The 23851-nt window shown below is 39.5% G+C and overlaps 1 protein-coding gene across 2 annotated transcripts in view; it reads left to right on the forward strand.

The window, feature by feature from the left end:
• Window positions 1–23851, forward strand: part of LOC117990433 (basal cell adhesion molecule-like) — a 146092-nt gene that overhangs the window by 67157 nt on the left and 55084 nt on the right. For both annotated transcript variants that reach the window (XM_034977872.2, XM_069504689.1), the window contains 5 exons: window positions 18767–18975; window positions 19764–19877; window positions 20726–20911; window positions 22096–22244; window positions 23432–23576. In XM_034977872.2, the coding sequence (XP_034833763.1) occupies window positions 18767–18975; window positions 19764–19877; window positions 20726–20911; window positions 22096–22244; window positions 23432–23576 (803 nt within the window). The remainder of the gene's footprint in view (window positions 1–18766; window positions 18976–19763; window positions 19878–20725; window positions 20912–22095; window positions 22245–23431; window positions 23577–23851) is intronic.

Consider the following 23851-nt stretch of genomic DNA (forward strand, 5'->3'; position numbering starts at 1 on the left):
AGTATTTCAATAACGCTAAGTTTTTGCTAGCGTTCTGGTGACACCCTGCTGTATATGGTTAGTGATTGCAGTGAGGAGTAGATTGGACAGCCTAAACAGTTTTCGATAGCAATTATGCACATGTAATCTTGAATCTTATGCATAAACCCGTTTTATTTGCATACCGGGGGGCCATTTTATTACCAAACTGGCCCCCAGTGTTTGTTAATCTACTAAGTGGTGGCCCACATTGGTGGGAAGCCAATGCCCAATCCCCAATTATTCAGCAGCCTCTCAAGAGATCATACACTCAGTAAGGGCCAGTCTGGCGTTCCGTCCCACAGTCTGTATGAGGACTTCCGATGCAAGATGCTGGATGGGATGGTGCATGCGGAGGTGGGCCCGGTATACTACCGGGACCTGGTCTCCTCGGAGGAGAACTTCCGAGGACTGCGGGAGTTCGCGCATGCGTGGCACAGGAGAAGGAGCTGCTCCGAAGTGCGGCAGCGACGAGGGAGAAGAGGACGCGGAGAGCAGGAAGAGGAAGAGGAAGGAAGCGAGGAGGATGACGACGATGCGACGAGCTCAGAGGAGGGAAGCGAGAGTTAGGTATCCAGATACGCAATGACTGGAGAGGATGTGGGAAACAGGAGACACCACGAACGGCGACGGGAATCTCCCGTATCTGTGACGTCTGCCCCAGAATGGGGAGAGTGACATAATGGGGACAAGGAAGCAGAAAGGAAAGAACTTGTAGGGAGTCAAGAAGGCGCCCCGGGAAAGAGCCACCGAGCAAGTACCGAACGGGCGCCCTCCCGCGTTTCGGCCCATATAACCGCAAGGTTGGTGGGGCCATGGGTGGTGGTGGGTTCCGTCCCACACCGGCCTGGCCTGTGCTATTATTTTATCCAGTCTAGCCAATTTGAATGCTTACACCGCCATTTGTCAGTCGCCAGAACATCGTTAGTAGTCCGGCAGGGGGCTCTGTGGGCAGGTGAGTTTGAATCACAGACCACCACCTATACACGCCTAATAGCCGGACAATAAAATCAGTGGCATTGAATTTTCGAGTTCAGTTCAAGGCACTTTAGGTCTACTTTCGAATTCTAGTAACGTTTGGTGAGACGTCAAATCTTATACCTACTAAGCGTACTGTAATCTTGAATCTTATGCATACCCGTTTTATTTGCATACAGGGGGCCATTTTATTACCAAACTGGCCCCCAGTGTTTGTTAATCTACTAAGTGTATCGGTGGCCCACATTGTTGGAAAGCCATTTCACCAATATCAAGAGAGGCTGTTCGGAGGATTAAAAAAGTTTCGGACGCAAGATTTTTTGCGCTCCAGCGATTGGGGAGAGGAATTAAATTGGAAACTAAAGTTGTGGTTAGAGTCCTTATTACTTAGTCGTTAGAGTTCATAATATCGCAACTTTTGACCATACAACGCCTCGTCTAAGAAAAAATATTCATCATCATCATCAACCTATTGCCGGCACACTAAGCACGGATCTCCTCTCAGAATAAGAATAGTTTGGCCATGGTCTACCTGATAATGTGATGTTTACCTTCATCGCCTAGTCTAGTTAAGACGTCGGATTCCTAGTCGAAGGACCGGGGTTCAATCCCTGGCACGCACTTCTTTTCCAGAGCTATTTGCATGCAATTAAATATCACTTACTTTAATGGCAAGGAAACCTGCATGCCTGAGAGTTATCTATAATGTTCTCAAAGGTGTTGTAGAGTCTGCCAACCCGGTCGACTGGGTCAGCATATCAGACTTTGGCCTAAACGCCTTTTCATTCTAAGAGGTCACCCGTGGTCTATAGTGGACCGCCGATGAATTTATCATGGTGATGATCATGAGTTAATACTCTGTGCCTGTGCAACACCTCGCGATCTGATAATAAACTAATTTAGATAAACTACCAATCTCCAATTACTCAGCAGCCTCTCAAGAGATCATAATATAACCAGTAAGGGCCAGTCTGGCATTCGTTCAACAACAAACGGAACTAACCAAATACAAACAGAATTGGTTTACGAATCAGCCCCCCAATTGTGTAAGAATAACCATTTCATGGCTATCGCAATCGTCAAGAAATTCTGCCCTTTGATTGGTTGATTCGCTGTTTACATTTTTTCACAGCCAATCAAAGGGCAGAATTCTTGACGATTGCGATAGCCATGAAATGGTTATTCTTACACAATTGGGGGGCTGATTCTATAACTACTGGCACTGTATTGTCAGTGGAACTTATTTTCTTTTCGAAAAGCTAAAGAACTGTTAAATTTTATTACATACCTACTTTTATTGTTATAAAAATAGGTATGTAATATTTTTATTGTTGTTGGGCAGGGCACATAGTTTGAAAAACCGATAGATGTTGGGGTCCCAAGCGACCTCACAACGGAAAGCACACCGTTGGAAGACCTCCGCCACTAACTGCACTGACGACATCAAACAAGTTGCAGGGAGCCACCTTAAAATGAGGATAACTAGAGGTGCCTGGGATCGAACCCTCGACCGCCCGAAAAGAGGCCGATATTTTAACCACTAGTCTATGAATGAACTACCAATCTCCAATTATTAAGCAGCCTCTCAAGAGATCATAGAACCAGTAAGGGCCTCTGGCGTTCGTCCAACAACATGCGGAACTAGCCAAATACAAACAGCATTGGCTCGCGAATCCGATATTCTATAATAACTAGCACTGTATTGTCAGGGGAACTTATTTTATTTGCGAAATACTAGAGTAATGTAATTTTTAGAGTTCCGTACCTCAAAAGGAAAAACAGAACCCTTATAGGATCACTTTGTTGTCTGTTTGTCTGTCTGTCAAGAAACCTACAGGGTACTTCTCGTTGACCTAGAATCATGAAATTTGGCAGGTAGGTAGATCTTATAGCTGACATTTGGGGAAAAATCTAAAAACCGTGAATTTAGGGTTAGATCACACAAAAAGAAATTAATTGTGGTCATGAACTAATAATTAGTATTTTCAACTTTCGAAGTGAGTGACATATATCAAGTGGGGTAACATATGAAATGTCTTCACCTGTACATTCTTAAACAGATTTTTATTTATTTTTATGCATCATAGTTTATGAATTATCCTGCAAAATGTCGAAAAAATACGACTGTCGTACGGAACCCTCATTGCGCGAGCCTGACTCGCACTTGGCCGGTTTTTTTTTAAATTCCATGACAAGCTAGCCTTTTACTGCGTTCTCACCTGATGGTATTTAAATTTAATTGATGTTGCAGTTTAAGGTGGAAGTGGGCTAACTTGAAAGGGGTGTGGTAGTTTTTATTAAACCCATGTCCCATATTGGTTTCAATACGGCATTGTACCGGAACACTATATCACTTGGCGGCACGTCTTTTCCAGTAGGGTGGTACCTAGCAAAGGCCGTAGTCTCCCACCAGACCAGACCAGAGACAATTTAGAAATTACTAATTGCCCCTGCCTGCTTGTGCGGACTGGCGGAGGAAGACCTCCACCACGTCTTGTGGGAGTGTGCGCTGTACGAGGACCTCCGGTGCGCCCTGCTGGACGGGATTGTTCGCGAGGAAGAGGGTCCGGTTTACTACCAGGACCTCGTTGCTTCGGCGGAAAACTTCGGCAAGCTACGGGAGTTCGCGCACCACTGGCACAAGAGGCGGAACAGCTCGGACCGTGATCGTGGACCAGTGGGTGTTTGAGGAAGGATCCGGACCGCGGGGCACGCGGGGATCTGCGTGTTGTGTACGTCTGCCCCAGAAAGGGGAGAAAGACCAATTAGGGACAAGGACAGGAAAGAAAGAATTTGTAGGGAGTCAAGAAGGCGCCCCGGGAAAGAGCCACCGAGCAAGTACCGAACGGGCGCCCTCCCGCGTTTCGGCCCATATAACCGCGAGGTTGGTGGGGCCATGGGAGGTGGTGGGTTGCCCCTGCCGGGGATCGATCATCGAACCTGGAACCTAGCTCACTTATAAAACCACAATGCTCACTACTACGCCAGGGAGGTCGTTTATCTTTTACTAGGTTATGCTCGCGACTTCGTCCGCGTGGACTACACAAATTTCAAACCCCTAAACCCTCTTAGGGGTTGAATTTTCAAAAATCCTTTCTTAGCTGATACCTACGTCATAATAGCTATCTGCATGAAAAATTTCAGCTCGATCCGTCTAGTAGTTAGAGCTATGCGTTGATAGATCAGTTAGCCAGTCAGTCAGTTAGTCAGTCAGTCAGTCAGTCAGTCAAATTTTCCTTTGACATATTCAGAGATAAGGGAAGCATTTTCCTTTAGGCCATGAACTAAATTTCGCTACTACCTCATAAATAATTAATTACTGCATCACCCTACAGCCTTCGAGATACCAAATTAAATTTCGGCAGAGCTTTTGTAGCTCGCGTGCGCTTAATTGCAATTTGTCTCAGTTATTTTACTTTCCTATTAAGTATATTATATTTAAGCTATGGTAGTGAAAGTTATTAAAAACTAGCTGCCCCGGCGAACTTCGTACAGCCGAACAGTCGATTCTTTAAGTTTTTATTTTTTTTAATACTTAAAATTTTTACATTTTTCTCTCCGTAAGAACCATCCTCGTACTTCAAGGAATATTATAAAAAATAAGTTAGAGAAATCGGTTCAGCTGTACTCGAGATTTGCGATCAGCAACACATTTTGCGATTCATTTTAATATATAGAAAAACAAGATAAATCCTTTTATTACTTTTCAAATGGTGGAGTAAAAATATTTTTATTCTATAAAATATAATTTTTATATTCCTTAAAACATTAAATACTAGATGATACCCGTGACTTTGTCCGCGTGAATTTAGGTTTTTGAAAATCCTGTGGGAACTCTTCAATTTTCCGGGATAAAAAGTAGCCTATGTCCTTTCCTGGGATGCAAACAATCTCTGTACCAAATTTCGTTAAAATCGGTTGAACGGTTGAGCTGTGAAAAGCTAGCAGACAGACAGACAGACACACTTTCGCATTTATAATATTATTAGTATGGACTATAGAATTCACATCGAGTGCGATCAATTGCAATCCCACTTGACGGTAAAGGCAACGCAGAAAACGAAAGAACCAAGACGTAAACATCTTCTAAGAAAGGATTTTCGAAAATTCCATCTATAAAGGGGTAAAACAGAGGTTTGAAATTTTTGTAGTTCATGCGGATGAAGTCGCGGGCATAAGCTAGTATAGGAGTATAGGAGTATTTTACGACACTAGGTATTATCCGATCTAGATTATTTATCAAGACGCAACAGCTAACAAAGCTTAGAAGTTAGAACTGTATATCAGGTGATCGTTAAGAACCGGCCTGGCACCGAACCCGCTACCCGCTGGACGTGGGCCAAGTCGGCAATGTTTCAGCGTTGCCAATTTATTGGATCTTTTGTTCTGGACCTTGTTATTTAGACATTCGCTTTATGAAATTATGAATATCAACGTTTTTTTTTTAATAATTTATTGTTCACGGAAATTTCAATTGAGTACATTTAAAATACACAGATCGCCATCCTTTCGAAACTAGAAGTTTATGTTGTTATTATTATGTTAGTTTAGTGACTGGCTAACTGATCTATCAACGCATAGCTCTAACTACTAGACGGATCGGGCTGAAATTTTGCATGCAGATAGCTATTATGACGTAGGTATCAGCTAAGAAAGGATTTTTGAAAATTCAACCCCTAAGAGGGTTTAGGGGTTTGAAATTTGTGTAGTCCACGCGGACGAAGTCGCGAGCATAACCTAGTAAAAGATAAACGACCTCCCTGGCGCAGTAGTGAGCATTGTGGTTTTATAAGTGAGCTAGGTTCCAGGTTCGATGATCGATCCCCGGCAGGGGCAATTAGTAATTTCTAAATTGTCTCTGGTCTGGTCTGGTGGGAGACTACGGCCTTTACTAGGTACCACCCTACTGGAAAAGACGTGCCGCCAAGCGATTTAGTGTTCCGGTAGTCGGTACAATGACATATGGATTTAGTAAAAACTACCACACCCCTTCCACCTTAGATTGCAACATCAATTAAATTTAAATACCATCAGGTGAGATCGCAGTAAAGGGCTAGCTTGTAATGGAATGAAAAAAAAAATACATTACTCTAGTATTTCGCAAATAAAATAAGTTCCCCTGACAATACAGTGCTAGTTATTATAGAATATCGGATTCGCGAGCCAATGCTGTTTGTATTTGGGTAGTTCCGCTTGTTGTTGGACGAATGCCAGAGGCCCTTACTGGTTGTATGATCTCTTGAGAGGCTGCTTAATAATTGGAGATTGGTAGTTCATTCATAGACTAGTGGTTAAAATATCGGCCTCTTTTCGGGCGGTCGAGGGTTCGATCCCAGGCACCTCTAGTTATCCTCATTTTAAGGTGGCTCCCTGCAACTTGTTTGATGTCGTCAGTCCAGTTAGTGGGGGAGGTCTTCCAACGGTGTGCTTTCCGGTGTGAGGTCGCTTGGGACCCCAACATCTATCGGTTTTTCAAACTATGTGCCCTGCCCAACAACAATAAAAATATTACATACCTAGTTTTATAACAATAAAAGTAGGTATATAATAAAATTTAACAGTTCTTTAGCTTTTCGAAAAGAAAATAAGTTCCACTGACAATACAGTTCCAGTAGTTATAGAATAGAATTCGTAAACCAATGCTGTTTGTACAAATTTAAGTAAATATCTAAATCTAATTTTATAAAAGGAAAAGGTGACTGACTGACAGACTGATCTATTAACGCACATATCAAACAACTGGACGGACCGGGCTGAAATTTGGCATGCAGATATATATTATAACGTAGGCATCCGCTAAGAAAGGATTTTTGAAAACTCAACCTCTAAGGGGTTTAAATAGAGGTTTGAAATTTGTGGGCGCGTTTGGAACCCTCGTAGCTTTAGTTTTAAGTTTGCGTAATAATTATCACCACTATATCTTACAAATCTAACACCATACCAGACCATCAATACGAGTAATTTATTACCTATTTTGAATAAATCATTTGACTTTGACTTTGACTTTGTAGTCCACGCGGACAAAGTCGAAAATGCTAGTTTATAACTAATCTATTACAAACTTACCAAACTATTTGATAAAAACTAAAATAAGCCCAATCAATACCCTCATTATAAATGCGAAAGTGTGTTTGTTTGTTGGTTTGTTGGTTTGTCCTTCAATCACGTCGCAACGGTGCAACGGATTGACGTTATTATTACGTTTGCAAGGGTATAGATAAATACCAGGAGAGTGACATAGGCTACTTTTTATCCCGGAAAATCAAAGATTTCCTACGGGATTTTTAAAAACCTAAATCCACGCGTACGAAGTCGCGGGCATCAGCTAGTAGTATACAATCTAGATTCTAGGCTCTACAAGGTGTTCACTCCAACCAGTTCGGTTTGGGATGTTCGAATCGCTTCTTAATCCAGGAAACTAACTGACTGTATTTCGATGCAATAATATTACTGACGCGACACCAGTGAGAAACGCACATAACTTCGAAAAGTTAGAAAAATCCCATTCCAATGTAATGTAAAGGATTATTTGAATGATAAGAAAGCTTGGAAATGAGTTGCTTAACAGCTTTGTGTTAGTTCTAAGTGATTTTGTGAAGTGGTGATAATTAAAAAAAAAAACATACAGTCGAATTGGGAACCTCCTCCTTTTTTTGAAGTCGGTTAAAAAGAATACCCGGCTGAGTTTGTTGTGGGCTCCAGGTCTCAAACGTTGCTCCGTTGCAACGTGATTGAAGGACAAACCAACAAACCAAGTCCAGTGGCGTGCACATGAGTTCAAGCCAGGGTATGCATTTAGGTATGAACTTGTTTTACGGCAGGTTATAATGAAAAAGTAAGCATTGATTTCTTACAATGAGGGTAAGCAGTGCGTTTATGCCTCTATGAGCTGCACGCCACTGAAACCAACAAACAAACACACTTTCGCATTTATAGCAGGTGTAGTGATAGAGCTACCTATTCGTCACTGCATGTAATTTAGCTGCCAGAAGTTGTAACTTGTAAGTTTAGAATTCATGTAAGCATCGGTGAACTTTGAAAATCTCGTATTAAGCGCCAAGTTTAGCTGGATGCCAGCCAAGATAACTTGCAGTATATTATACATGATATACTGCTTTTTTACTTGACTCCAACTTAACATAATTTAATTTTATTGAAGAGTAGTGTCGTTCGTTTATCTTCTAAATGTATAGAATAGAATATATTTTATTCAAGTAGACTTATTACAAGTGCTTTTGAATCGTTAACTAGTTTTATTTACCACTGGTTCAGAATGCTGTTCCTACCGAGAAGAACCAGCAAGAAACGGTCGGCGGTTGCTCTTTTCAAGTTATCAATTTACAATATTATTATACCATACTGTACAAGCAATTGCAGCCCCTTGCATTGCTGGAGCGAGTCAAATCCAAGCAATAAAACGAAAAGGTGACTGACTGACTGATCTGTCAACGCACAGCTCAAACTACTGGACGGATCGGGCTGAAATTTGACATGCAGATAGCTATTATGACGTAGACATCCGCTAAGAACGGATTTTTGAAAATCCAACCGCTAAGGGGTAAAATAGGGGTTCGAAATTTGTGAAGTCCACCCGGACGAAGTCGCGGGCATAAGCTAGTTTATTTCTATGATTTGGATATCAGTATTTATAAAACTGTTATACGAGAACCATGCGTACAAATTACAATTACACAAAACATTTTGCTCTCTGGGCACTTATTTGACAGGCCAAATTTCCATAGTTGCGCCCGAATTATTTGCATTCCATAATTTAGAATCAGTGAATTTGCTGATGCATAGTAAACAATGTAATTATAAATGAAATTTAACTGGTCCAGCTATGTGTGACATTATAACGAGAAAGCTTGTTTGTAACTAATTAAAACCCTTATTTGTCGCGTCGGATGACTGGTCAGTTGCAATTACAAATCTACTATTTATTTGCGTAGAAAACTTTCACTAAATCATGATTTCACATGGATTTTTGGTAGTGAATTTTTTTTCTTTTTAATAGACGGATGGGGTTGCGCTTGACGATATAATCATACCTGCGAAACTAAGTGTAGCATACAGGCAAATAATACATACAAACTTACATTCATACTAACACATATACTACATTCAAGACACTGTCGTCTCGAGTCTCACCCCACGCAGTGTGCGTGGGAGGGTAATCGTACTGAGGCGGGCAGTCGGGCTCGGACCGCCGCACAGTGAAGACGTGGATAGTGAGATGGTCGAGCCGATATTTATACACTACAATTAAATACTCATACATGAGTTACTACACTAAGCAATGATGAGGTGTAAGGGACGCCAGAAGGGCATTCCACACCTTAGCGATTTGTATCGGGTTATTCCCGTTGAGTCACACCCCCGTGTGTAACACTGTGACACAAGGTGCCTAAAATTTCACAACATTCCCGTTGAGTAACACTGTTACACTGTCAGAAACGTTGAGCAGATTCTTAGTACCAGTAGATTTCAATTTCAATTTATTGCAATACTACATATTATGTACAAAGTAGGATTATGGATACCCAGTTTGGGTGTCGCAATTTGGTCCTTAGACCTTAGTAGGGAGACCCATATTATTATTTATTTTTATTTGCGTCGTTTAGAAAATCATTATGGCATAGTAACCCTTATCTTATAAAAAGTTTTTTAATATTATATTTTTGTTAAATTAATTTTCATTGTCTACGTTACGAATTTTGTCTGGTAAATTATTATATCCATACTAATATTGTAAATGCGAAAGTGTGTGTCTGTCTGTCTGCTAGCCTTTCACGGCCCATCCGTTCAACCGATTTTGACGAAATTTGGTACAGAGATAGCTTGCATCCCAGGGAAGGACATAGGCTACTTTTTATCCCGAAACATTGAAGAGTTCCTACAGGATTTTTTTAAACCTAAATCCACGCGGACGAAGTCGCGGGCATCAGCTAGTATGACCCGCCTGCTCGCTATTTTCAATAGAAAAGCCGGCCAAGTACGAGCCAAACTCGCGCAACGAGGTTTCCGTACTACAGTCGTATTTTTTCGACATTTTGCACGATAATTCAAAAACTGATGATGATGCATAAAAATCTGTTTTAGAATGCACAGGTGATATGATACCCCGCTTGATATAGTTATCTTAGTTTGAAAATTGAAAATACTAATTATTTATTTATTTATTAGTTCATGGCCACAATTTAATTTTCTTTGGGTGGTGTAACCACAAATTTACAGTGTACCTACAGACAGATAGACAGGCAACAAAGTGATCCTATAAGGGTTCCGTTTTTTCTTTTGAGGTACGGAACCCTAAAAAGGACTTCACATAGCTTTGAGAACATTATGTAGAGCTCTTAGGCATGCAGCTTTCATGATGTTTTCCTTCACCGTTAAAGCAAGTGATATTTAATTGCTTAAAACGCACATAACTCATAAAATGTTAGAGGTGTGTGTCCGGGATCGAACCCCGACTCCCTTAATAGGAGACCGACGTCTTAACCACTAGGCTATCACTACTATATTTAATTATTTTAACCAACTGTTTATTCTAACTGATAATAATATTGGTTAAGTAGATATAAATTAACTACTCACTAAATACACCGAGAGCTAATGGTCCAGTTCATTGTTTTAAACGAGCCAAAATTTAACTCGAAAATGGGTAACTATGTTGTTTTATATGGAGAATATTTTGTCATGAACCATTTTATACCTCATCGTAGTAAAATTTATTAAAGCACCTATAATTTTAACAGCGCATTCAACAAACTATAAATATTGCTATTTTATTGTGTCAGGCGGTAATAAACAGTTTACGTTTAAAAAGATGTAATAGGCTGCTTTTAGTAGTAAAATTATTCTCGACAGTTTTGTCTTATAATTTTATTTTACTAGCTTACGCTTATCTTTATCAGCGTAGATTTTAATTTTAATTTCAAACCCCTATTAATTTACCCCTATTTTTATGGGTTGAATTTTCAGAAATCCTTTCTTAGCGGATGTCAACGTTATACTTATAATAGCTACCTGCATGCCAACTTTTAGCCCGATTCGCCCAGAAGTGTCCGTTGATAGATCAATCAGTCAGCTTTTCCATTTAGATATTTAGAATCGAATATTACTGGATTATGCCCTCGTTCTGAAGGATTTAGGTATTTAAAAAAAAACTTTATTTTCCAAGAGTTGAGACCGACAAAACGTCATAAAGGTATGAGTGACAAAAACAACGCTCTACAAAGCCGAAATGTCATTCTAAAGGCCGATGCCGCGTTCTGTAAAATATGTGTTTGCGAGCGCTTGCTCGCGACTGATTGGTCCGACATGCACGCACACTAGTGCTTGCGTTAGTGGTTAGGACGTCCGCTTTCTAATCGGAGGTCGGGGGTTCTATCCTGGGCACGCACCTCTAACTTTTCGGAGTTATGTGCGTTTTAATGAATTAAATATCATTTGCTTTAACGATGAACGAAACATCGTGAGGAAACCTGCATGCCTGAGAGTTCTCCATAATGCTCTCAAAGGTGTGTGAAGTCTACCAATCCGCACATGGCCAGCGTGGTAGACTATGGCTAAAAACCCTTCTCACACTGAGAGGAGACCCGCGCTCTGTAGTGAGCCGGTGATGGGTTGATCATGGTGATGATGATGACACGCACACTTACGCATTGCCCATGTAAACGACGTAACCACAAGTAAAATTCACTCGTCTTCGTGAATTGCGAGAACTGTACAAAGCACTTTGATAAAAACCTGTGAATTCTTAGACTATAGGTAATAACACTGCAGGACAGTCGTAAAGCAGCCGCAATAAACTCGCTCAGGAAATAGAAGTTCTTCTTTAAAATTACTTGGACGTAGAAAGCTAGATATAAAGGAGTTCATGTTTTTGTAGAATCACGGCTGATGGAATATAAAAGTTCTCTCTGTAAAATATATTATTTTTTAAAGTTCAAAAAATACACACTGAATTGAGAATTGAAAAAAGAGGTTCTTGCTGCCGTACTCAGAGTCGCTTTATCGTTACTTAAGTTTAGTTAAAACGAGACACAGCTAAATCTCTCACATAAATCTGTCTCGTTTAAACTCAATCTTAAGTAACGATTAGCGACTCTGAGTGCGGCAGTTAGAAAGGATTTATCTAACTCAGTTCATATTTCTAACTAGCTTCTTCCCGCGACTTCGTCCGCGCTGGACTATAGAAAATTTCAAACCCCTATTTTACCCCCTTAAGGGTTGAATTTTCAAAACTCCTCTCTAAGTGGATGTCTACGTCATAGTAGCTATCTGCATGCCAAATTTCAGCAAGATCCCTACAGTAAATTGAGCTGTGCGTTGATAGATCAGTCAGTCAGTCAGTCAGCTTTTTCTTTTATATGTATAGCTTTGCACCCAACTTTTCCCGGCAATATTAAATAAAGTGAATGCACGATTTACTTTACGAGGGTTTTATGAAATATTTTTAGAAAATATTTCATACGCTTACACTAAAAATATTACGGGATATAATATGAATTTTATATTGCCTTGTTATGAATACATGATAATAATTTGAGCAGTAAACAAGCTTTATGAAAACTATTATGAACTGTGTAGTGAAACTGAAATTGGTAGTTTCAAGATCATTTTGGTTACATGATCCAAATAATGAATACCCGAGGGTGGCATTAAATTGATCCGTAGTACCCACATAAATTTCAATAATAATTGCACTCCTACGTAACAAATAATATTAATAACTAGCTGATGCCCGTGACTTCGTCCGCGTGGATCCCGCGGGAACTCTTTGATTTTCCGGGATAAAAAGTAACGTATGTGTTAATCCAGGGTATAATTTATCTCCATTCCAAATTTCAGGCAAATCCGTCCAGTAGTTTTTGCATGATTGAGTAACAAACATCCAAACATCCACACTTTCTCATTTATAATATTATTAAGATAAATAGTTATGTGCGTTTTTAAGTAATAATTAAATATCACTTACTATAAGAGCGATCACGCACTCATCCGATCCGAATCTGTGAATATATAAAAGGAAAAGGTGACTGACTGACTGACTGATCTATCAACGCACAGCTCAAACTACTGGACGGATCGGGCTGAAATTTGGCATGCAGATAGCTATTATGACGTAAGCATCCGCTAAGAAAGGCTTTTTGAAAATTCAACCCCTAAAGGGGTGAAATAGGGGTTAAAACGCGAAAGCGTTGTGACGCTTTATCTATGTGATGTCAAAAATTAAATCAATGAAAAACCGATTATAAAAATGTTATGTCATGGCATAAAAATTAAACTTTGAATTTCTAGCACCCATAGCTAAATATATATGTATTACAATACTCGGCAGAAAGTAATGTACATCGGCCTTTAGAATGACATTTCGTCTTTGTAGAGCGTTGTCTCTGTCACTCATACCTACCTATATGATGTTTTGTCGGTTTCAACGACAGAGACAACGCTCTCTCTACAAATCTGCTATCTCCTTCAAAAGGTCGATGTACATTACTTTCGGCCGCGTACTGTAAGTCTAGACAGTTTAACGCCATGCAGTTAAAAACCAATGCACTTTAAAACAATTTTATTAAAAATATTCCTATAACTTTTATAGTTCATGGACCATAAGTTTTATATGAGTCATTATTTTGCGAGAGAATATGAGTTTGAAGAATATTAAAGTTTTATATTGGTATGGTAATTTTACACTTATAGTAGTAGCATATTCTATTTATGTTAATTTTGAAAAATACGAGAATTATAAAAATTAATTTTCATTTTATGGCAAAATACACAATGGGGCCGATTCTCTTGTACACAATCTCTAAACTAAACTAAATTAACAGGTCTAAATTTAGTGCCATCCTTTTCCGCAAGCAACATTATGAAAGGGATAGCAATAGATTTAGACGTGCCATTTTAGTTTAGTTTAGAGATTGTGTACAATGGAATTAGCCACAATATATCTTGGCTAGTAGCTAGCTAAAACTAGTCTTTAAATATATTTTTTTTAATCCGCTTTTAGATTATTCAGGATAGTGAATAAAAATATTAATTTACTAGATGATGCCCGCCATTTTGTCCGAGTGCATTTGAAAATCTCGTGAAAACTTTTTGAATTCCCGAGATAAAACGTAGCCTGTATCTAGGTCTTTAATTTTGCATAAGAAATCACATGAATCTATTACTCTGTTACGGTGTGATTAGAAAACAAACTAACAAACAAACACAATTCATGAATTTATAATATTAGTCACTGACTAGCTTATGCCCGCGACATCGTCTGCGTGGACGACACAAATTTCGAACTCTTATTTCACCCCCTTAGGGGTTGAAATTTCTAAAATCCTTTTTTAGCGGATGTCTACGTCATAATAGCTATCTGCATGCCAAATTTCAGCCCAATCCGTCTAGTAGTTTGAGCTGTGCGTTGATAGATCAGTCAGTCAGTCAGTAAGTCACCTTTACAAATTTTGACTAGCTTATGCTCGTGACTTCGTCCGCGTGGACGACACAAATTTCGAACTCCTATATCACCCCCTTAGGGGTTGAGTTTTTAAAAATCCTTTCTTAGCGGATATCGTCATAATAGCTATCTGCATGCCAAATTTCCAGTAGTTTGAGCTGTGCGTTGATAGATCAGTCAGTCAGTTAGTCAGTCACCTTTTATGTATTTAGATAACCATCCCTATTCCCATATCATTTATTTCTGTTTATCATTTTAGTCCAAAACTTTTGAAAGGTGTTTTATTTAGAGAATTTAAATTGTATTTTAATATAGTTTAGCTTACGAATATAACTTTTGGTTCAGACAGTCCGTAACTCAGTCTGTAAGATTGATTGGAGTCATAACACAGCATTGGCCGACATCCAGGCAAGCTTGGCGTACAGCGAAAGAATCCCAGCGCTCAGCGATGCATACATGAATCCTTAACTTACGAAATAAGGTAGACGGTTAAATTGCATGCAGTGAAAAACGGTGCACTTTACACTTACCGTATTAAAAATGGTCTTGATTTTCATAAGTTTATGGCTTGTGTATAATTATAGTGAATTTTATATGCGACGGAATTCTGAGAGGGTTATAGTATTTAACGTCCCAAAAATAGACAAAATTATCCTAAATAATATATAAAACGAAAAGGAGAAGACTGACTGATCTATCAACGCACAGCTCAAACTACTGGACGGATCGGGCTGCAATTTGGCATGCAGATAGCTATTATGACGTAGGCATCCGCTAAGAAAGTATTTTTGAAAATTCAACCCCTAAGGGGGTGAAATAGGGGTTTGAAATTTGTGTAGTCCACGCGGAAGAAGTCGCGAGCATAAGCTAGTTTAGTTTAATAAGAGTAGTAAAAAATATGAAAAGAATTCCCTTCAAATATGACATGGTTATTCTAAGGTGATGGTACTATGAAGGAAACTTTCACGCAAGTTCTGAAAATAATTGTACAAAAATTCAACTCTATCTAGGGGCGATGCGCTAATACATAGGTGACGAATAGAAAAACATTTTTATTTTATAACATTCACTCCATCAGGTGTTTGAAAGACAATTTATTGAAATGCTGAATACCTTCTACACCATTGCAATTACTTATTAAGAAGTTTCACATCATTTAAAGAAAGTTTACATAAGTATTAATTATTTCTCTTAATGTAAATAAAAAAACCGGCCAAGTGCGAGTCAGGCTCGCGCAATGAGGGTTCCGTACTACAGTCGTATTTTTTCGACATTTTGCACGATAATTCAAAAATAAATAAAATCTGTTTTAGAATGTACAAGTGAAGACCTTTCACATGATACCCCACTTGATATAGTTATCTCACTTCGAATGTTGAAAATACCAATTATTAGTTCATGACCACAATTTAATTTTTTTTGTGTGATCTAACCCTAAATTCACGGTTTTCAGATTTTTCCCCAAATGTCAGCTATAAGATCTACCTACCTTCCAATTTTCATGATTCTAGGTCAACGGGAAGTACCCTGTAGGTTTCTTGACAGACAGACGGACAGACAGACAGACAACAAAGTGATCCTATAAGGGTTCCGTTTTTCCTTTTAAGGTACGGAACCCTAAAAATGTATCTAACGGTCGGTAGAACCGATTCATTAACCAGTCGTTAATGAGTCGGTTATCTACATCTACGAATAGGTGTAAATCATCCGATAAAATATTAACTTATTCGTTTATCTCAGATATATTCAGAGGAACAGAACTCAAAAATCTAAATTGCATTGTCTGGAACAAAAGCCTCAATAAATTGGAAACGCTGAAACATTAACAGAGTTTTATGGTAAGACCGCACTACTTATATGTCGCACGACAAAAAGTTTTGTTTTCACATGCAAAATTGGATCTTTATATCATGACTAGCGTATGCTCGCGACTTCGTCCGCGTGGACTACACAAACTTCAAACCCCTATTTCACCCCGTTAGGGGTTGAATTTTCAAAAATCCTTTCTTAGCGGATGCCTACGTCATAATAGCTGTCTGCATGCCAAATTTCAGCCCGATGCATCAAGTAGTTTGAGCTGTGCGTTGATAGATCAGTCAGTCAGTCAGTCAGTCAGTCAGTCAGTCAGTCAGTCACCTCTTCCTTTTATATATATATAGAAGAAGAAGATTTCACCTCTACGTGAAGTAAGTGATAAGTCAAGATGATTGATAACGGCCAGACTAGTTTGTGTCAGTGTGTGTTGTGGGATTTCGAAAAATCCTTTCTTAGTGGATAGAAAAAACACACCCTCCAAACATGTCTCTTGGACCAGCGCGCAGCGGTTAAGGCTGTGCGTTGATATTATAAGTCAGTCAGTCAGTCAGGATTTTGAATTTTATGTATACAGATATTCTATTATTATTATTATTTATTTATTTATTATTTAATTAGAACGGCCATAAAGCCAATTACACTAATTAAACTACGAGTACAAACTAACATAAACATACATACAAAAATTGTTAAAATTATAAATTTTAAGGTATCTATAAGGTATCAAAATCTCACTGAAAATCGTTATACACTCACCATCGATAAAAATTGTCGCACTGCGTTGTCGTAGGTAGATTAAGTTGTCTCTAGTCTGAAGTAACCCTTTTTTGGCTTGCTGCCAGTTAGCGGCGAGTTAGTTGCCACGGTAGTCGCTCCTAACGATCACCTGATATCTAGGTTCTGGAGATCTAAGCTTTGTTAGCTCTTGTTGCACCGTGAAATATGACCGCTGTCGGAACTTGACTGGGTGATAAGATTTATGCTTCTATTCTTTCAATCTCTCATATATTATTACTAGCTGATGCCCGCGACTTCGTCTGCGTGGATATAAAATTTTTTAAAATCTCGTGAGAACTCTTTGATTTTCTGGGATAAAATTAGCCTCTCTCCAGGTTCAGGCCTTTGAAAACTTTAAAATAAACATTGATATTTTATTTTGTCAAGCATCCACCATCATTTTATTTATTTATTTATATTTATTTATCAAGCAAGACAACAAATAAAGTGAATTTTTCCAAGCACACATAATACAGCTTGGACGTATTATATCTAGGGTTATTGATTCAAAGTCGGATCTAAACAATATCTCTTTAGATACGGAATCAACTGGAGCGCTTCCAAACGGAAGGCTTTCGTTTCCTTTCCAAGGAGTTGTTTGAACAGTTCTGAGTCAGCGCGTCTGGCTGTGAGCTCCATTTGGCACCGGCACTTGAGATGTTATGAATTGTATCCACTTGAACGTGTTCTGTATCTTTTATTTATCCTCTTTAGTTTTACTGGAAAGTATTGTAGTAGATTTTACTAAAGTAACGTCTTTAAGACTAAGATCTTAAACTTAAAGTCAAAATCGAATAGTTTATTCTAAATAGGTGTAATTTATTCTAAAATTCGTAAAAAAGCCGGCCAAGTGCGAGTTAGGCTCGCGCAACGAGGGTTCCGTACTACAGTCGTATTTTTTCGATATTTTGCACGATAATTCAAAAACTTTGATGCATAAAAATAAATAGAAATCTGTTTTAGAATGCCCAAGTGAAGCCTTTTCATAATATGATACCCCACTTGATATATTTGTCTTACTTCGAAAATTTATAATGCTAATTTTTAGTTCATGACCACGATTTAATTTAATTTGTAAGATGTAACCACGAATTCACGGTTTTCAGATTTTTCCCCTAATGTCCGCTATAAAACCTACCTACCTGCCAAATTTCATGATTCTAGATCAACGGGAAGTAACCTGTAGGTTTCTTAATAACCTACAGATCGACAGACAGACTGATAACAAAGTGATCCTATAAGGGTTTCGTTTTGCCTTTTAAGGTACGGAACCCTAAAAACGGTAAAAAGGGAAACCGAAAATATTAATATTTACTCCGTTAGCTTTCCGAGTTGAACGATTAAATTCTGCAGACACGTGTTTGACTTCGATGTCCTTGATCTAATTTTAACAGCTTTTGACCAATTTTTAAAAAATTGTAAAATAACAGGTAAGACTGTAGCCAGATTTTGGGTTCGGTTTTTCAACTTGATTGAAAAACTGGTTATTTTATATCAGACCGATGACAGAAACTTAGGGCCCTGTACACCGAATTCATTCAGAGGTTCTAAGAAATAAAAAAGTCAAATTTGTACCTACTTACAAAGTCAGTCATCCATCCAATTACCGACATAGTCAACGTTGCTTATTCAACGTAATTGACTGATATCCGAGGTCAAAACCAAGTCACACATACCTAAAACCTGACTGAATCTGAACTGAGTAATTTTTTTTGTCCACAGTGTTGACTTCAGAAATGGGCCGCCAGTACACTGGGCGATAGCTGGCGAGTTCGGCACCAGAACACGCTTCGTGCTGAACGAGTCTGATCCATCATCAGCTCATCTTGCTGTGGACAAGGTGGCGCGGTATGACGAGGGCATCTACAGATGCAGGATCGACTATATTGACTCTCCCACCAGGAATTATAGGGTCAACCTTACTGTAATTGGTGAGTTATGATTTGAGTGAAGAGGAAAGAGGGGGAAAGGTGTAGGGGTAAGGGGGAACGGATGGGGGGCTTCAGATTATTTCTCAATGGTTCCTGCAGATCTTCATCGCTGGCACGATACCGTAATCCAGGTCTGCAGTGTACTGCACTGGGTGATAGCTGGCGAGTTCTGCACCAGGACACTTCGTGCTAAACGAGTCTGATCCATCATCAGCTCATCTTGCAGTGGATAAGGTGGCGCGGTATGACGAGGGCATCTACAGATGCAGGATCGACTATATTGACTCTCCCACTAGGAATTATAGGGTCAACCTTACTGTCATTGGTGAGTTATGATTTGAGTAAAAGGAGAAGAAGGGAAAAGGTGTAGAGGAGAAGGGGGAAGGCAGTGGGAGGGGGAGGGGCTCCAGATTATCTCTCGACGGTTCTTGCAGATCTTCATCGCTGGCATGATACCGTAATCCAGGAGTGCGGAAGTAATGGTCACTGGGCGATAGGCACGCTGTGAGGGAGGTGGGGGGGGGGGGGTTAGCTCCAGATCACCTCCCGACCGTTCCTGACGGACGGTATAAGCTTCTTGGTGTACTGTCCCAAGGATAATGGCGTTGTGTTTGTTTCCTGAGTATTTTGGGGATCTGTTTCGTGTTGTGTGGTGGTAGTACAGAAGAAAGTAAAATAGGTCACTTTTAATCCCGGAAAATTAAAGAGTCCCCAAGTGATTTTAAATTCATAAATCCACACGAATATACATTCAGATGAACGAATGAATGAATGTTTTCTGTTTGCAGTTCCGCCAGAGTCACCTCGAATATACGATTCCGAAGGTAGAGAGATCCTGGGCTCAATCGCGGGACCATTCCGAGAGGGGCAAGATCTACTATTATCATGCCAAGCGTCTGGGGGTAAGTGTATCTGCAAATGTTCTGAATGATTGTGAAACCTTACATTGGTTCACCATGCCTGTAACTGTTCATATAACTGTGATACAATGTTTTAAGTCGTTTAAAGCCTAGTGGTTAAGTCGTCTGTTTCCTATTTGAGAGGTCGGATGTTGAATCCCGAGCCTCTTAGAAAAATCTGTTACTTCACGAAGTTATGTGCGTTTCAAGTAATTAAATATCGTATGCTTTAACGGTGAGGCAAAACAACGTGAGGAAACCTGCATGCCTAGTTCTCCATAATGTTCTCAGAGGTGTGCTAAGTCTGCCAATTGACACTTGGAGAGCGTGGAGGACTGTGGCCTGCCCTTCTCATTTTGAGAGGAGACTCGAGCCCAGTAGTGATATGACGATAGGTTGATCATGATGACGGTGAACTTTTTTAGATAATTCATCTTTTTAATGGCGAAAACCGTATCAAACTATGTACAGTAATTTCTTAGATTAGCCCAAAGAAACACAAGAACTCAGCGCAACGAGGAATTTCAATCCCTTCTTATGAATGCGAAAGTGTATTTGTTTGTTGGTTTGTTTTATTTGTTGGTTGGTACGTTTGTCCTTCAATCACTTGGCGACAGAGCAACGAATCGACGTCATTTTTTGCATGGGTGTAGTTAAAGACCTGGAGAATGACATAGGCTAATTTTTATCCCGGATTTTTTTTTAAATCTAATTCCACGCAGACAACGTCGAGGGCGTCAGCTAGTTTACAATAATGTACTGACTTATCACTCCTCTCGAATATCAAATATCTGCAATAATAATTTGTCTGCATTTAGAGTTAAATTAATTAATTTCATTGAATTCCCCAGGTAAACCAGCACCGGACGTGTCTTGGTACCGTGGCAAGGAACGTCTAGCGGTCACCAAAGCGGGTTCCGTCTGTCAGATACACTTGCCCGCTCTCGCGCGCGAGATGTCGGGCTCGAAGCTCCAGTGCAGGGTGGAGCCGCCGCTACTGCAGCCGCAGATTAGAGACGTCACTCTTAAGTTGTATTGTAAGTACTGAATAGGATCCTTAAGTGGGCTCAGTTCGGTGCTTTCTTCATACAAACATAGGAGGGTAATTACTACATTATTTGATATTGTATGCTCAAAACTAAATATTATATCGATCAATCTCGTCATTATCTAGGTTTATTGATATATGAAACATTAAAAAAAAAAATGTTTTTAAGTTACGAGCCTCAAAAGATTCCTATTTTAACACAAAATTTATGACAACTTTGGGCGTTAATAAATAAGATTAGGGGTATGAAAATTGTAAAGGAATTTAACATTAGACATAGTTTATTTATTCATTAGTTGAAATAACTATACTTTGTAAACATGAAGCTAGTAGTTTTTTCTCAAAAATACTTTTCCTAAACCCTTGATTTCGGTGAAAATCATCGTGCCTCTCACCTTTCTCATACAATGTCAAGTGAAAAGCAAACAGGTTCGGTCGAGCGTACTGCGTCACCTTAAGACCACAGCGCTCTTAGGAAGTCCTAGAGGCGTATAACATTTCCTACCGACCAGTTTATAATCGAAGTGGTTTTAGTGGGGCTATTCTAACACATTTGAAACACAAATTTTAAAAGGTCAATAATATTAGGTATCTACTTTATCTAAAATAGTACCTAATGTCTGATAGATATGTACGAGAGCGATGTGCAGGCTCTACCGTACCAAAGGGGAGATCTCCCACCGAGCGGTTGGTTGTGCTCGGTAGCGCCAGCTGGGCCGACGGTTGTATCTTGAAACTTCTATATATAGTCCAGATTGCAGAACACTCTGTTAGTGCGAGTACTGTCGGCGGTACATTTGTTCGGGACTATGTCATCGATTGAACAGCGCCACCTAGTTTATATTGTGGCAACCGCCACAGATACAATGGGAATGTGGTACATACGGTACATAAATCTCCGTCGTGAAATAATATCCCAATAATAATCCGTACTAATAGAGAGAATATAGAGATACGGAGAATACAGAGATAGCTTGAATGCCCGGGAAGGACATAAGCTACTTTTTATCCTGGAAAATCAAGGAGTTCACACGGGATTTTTAAAAACCCTAAATCCACGCGGATAAAGCCGCAGGCATCAGCTAGCAAATATATATATTGACAATCAGAAAGTGTACAATAGTAGGTACCAAACAATTTGACTTTGACTTTGACTTGGATTGAATGTTGCAGTGAAACCTCAATATATTCGAGTGACGGGTGGAGGTCCGAGTCGGTCGGGCCACGAGAGGTCGTTCGTGTGCACCACACGGGGGTCCAAGCCTGCCCCCAATATGGACTGGTTCATCAATTCACAGCGGATGGACTCTGCCTTGACTCAGGTATATATAGCACAACATTTTAAAATCTTTATAAATAAAGAAAAAACTGCGATTTGGACTTACACACGAAGGGTTCCGTACCATCATAAAAGAAATAATATTAAGATATATATATATTTGGTTTAAGTGTTTTTATACATATACTATCTATTTATCTAATTGTAACTGTTTGTCTCTACAAAATAAAATAAATTAAATTAAATAAAATAAACATTTATACTTTTGAACCTACTTCAAAAAATTCCTTTCCCCGATTAGGTTTTGAACCTTGAGCGGTTTTGAAAATTCTTTTTTTTTAAAGGGTATACTTTCAAGCTCGGAGCGTACCGACGGCCGGCATTCTTTCTACATTTAATTTTGAGTCAAATCAAGACTTTGCATTTTGTACATTTTAGTCAAATCGGCCTCAAACATTGATTTATGGAATGACAAGCTTATGATCGCGACTTCGTCCGTGTGGACTACACAAATTTCAAATCCCTATTTCACCACCTTAGATGTTTAATTTTCCAAAATCCTTTCTTACCGGATGCCTACGTCATAATAGCTATCTGCATGCCAAATTTCAGCCCGATCCGTTTTATAGTTTGAGCTGTGCGTTGATAGATCAGTCAGTCAGTTCGTCAATCAGTCATCTTTTCTTTTATTTATTTAGAAGACTAGCTTATGCTCGCGACTTCGTCCGCGTGGACTACACAAATTTCAAACCCCTATTTCACCCCCTTAGGAGTGGAATTTTCAAAAATCCTTTCTTAGCGGATGCCTACGTCATAATAGTTATCTGCATGCCAAATTTCAGCCCGATCCGTCCAATAGTTTGAGCTGTGCGTTGATAGATCAGTCAGTCAGTTAGTCAGTCAGTCACCTTTTCTTTTATTTATTTAGAAGATAAGCTAACAGTTTTTTCAATAGTTCATAACTTAACGGGCGCCCTCCCGCGTTTCGGCGCATATCACCGCATGGTTGGTGACGCCATGGGAGCAGTGGCGTTCACAGAGTTTAAAGCCAGGGTAAGCAGTACATAGGTAGGTTCCTGCTTATGGGCAAGTCATAAAGGATAATGAGCATTGAGCTATTTCATCTAGGTTACCTAACTATTTCTTGGGTATGCAGTACTTTTAAGCCTCTATGAGCTGCACGCCACTGCATGGGAGGTGGTGGGTTGGTAATTATTTATCTTTTGCTAGGTGGAAGTAGATGGCGAGGTCACGAAGAGTATCATGACGTGGCGAGTACGAAGAGAGGACAGCGGCCGTCAGCTGGTCTGCCGCGTCTCCAACCCTTGGTTTCCCGCGTATACCCTGGAGGATTCCCTGACTTTGGAAGTTTTATGTGAGTACCTACTTATTACTGTAATATGTCGGAGAACAAGGGGATGGCCGACATCAGAAGGTAGTAATTTCAATTACAATCATTATAATACTCACTTATTACACGTGAAAACCACTAGCGTAACGTAACGTAGGTAAACCTAACCCTACCTAGCGACCGGCTCCACCATGTCCCCATACCGGTCCCAGACCAACCAGCTAACCTAGCACACCACAATTAGTTCAATTAACATCAACTACAACAATCACGTTTGTCTAATTCAAATTGGAACGATA

Source organism: Maniola hyperantus, chromosome 18 (assembly GCF_902806685.2).
Source record: "Maniola hyperantus chromosome 18, iAphHyp1.2, whole genome shotgun sequence".
Classification (NCBI taxonomy): Eukaryota; Metazoa; Arthropoda; class Insecta; order Lepidoptera; family Nymphalidae; genus Maniola; species Maniola hyperantus.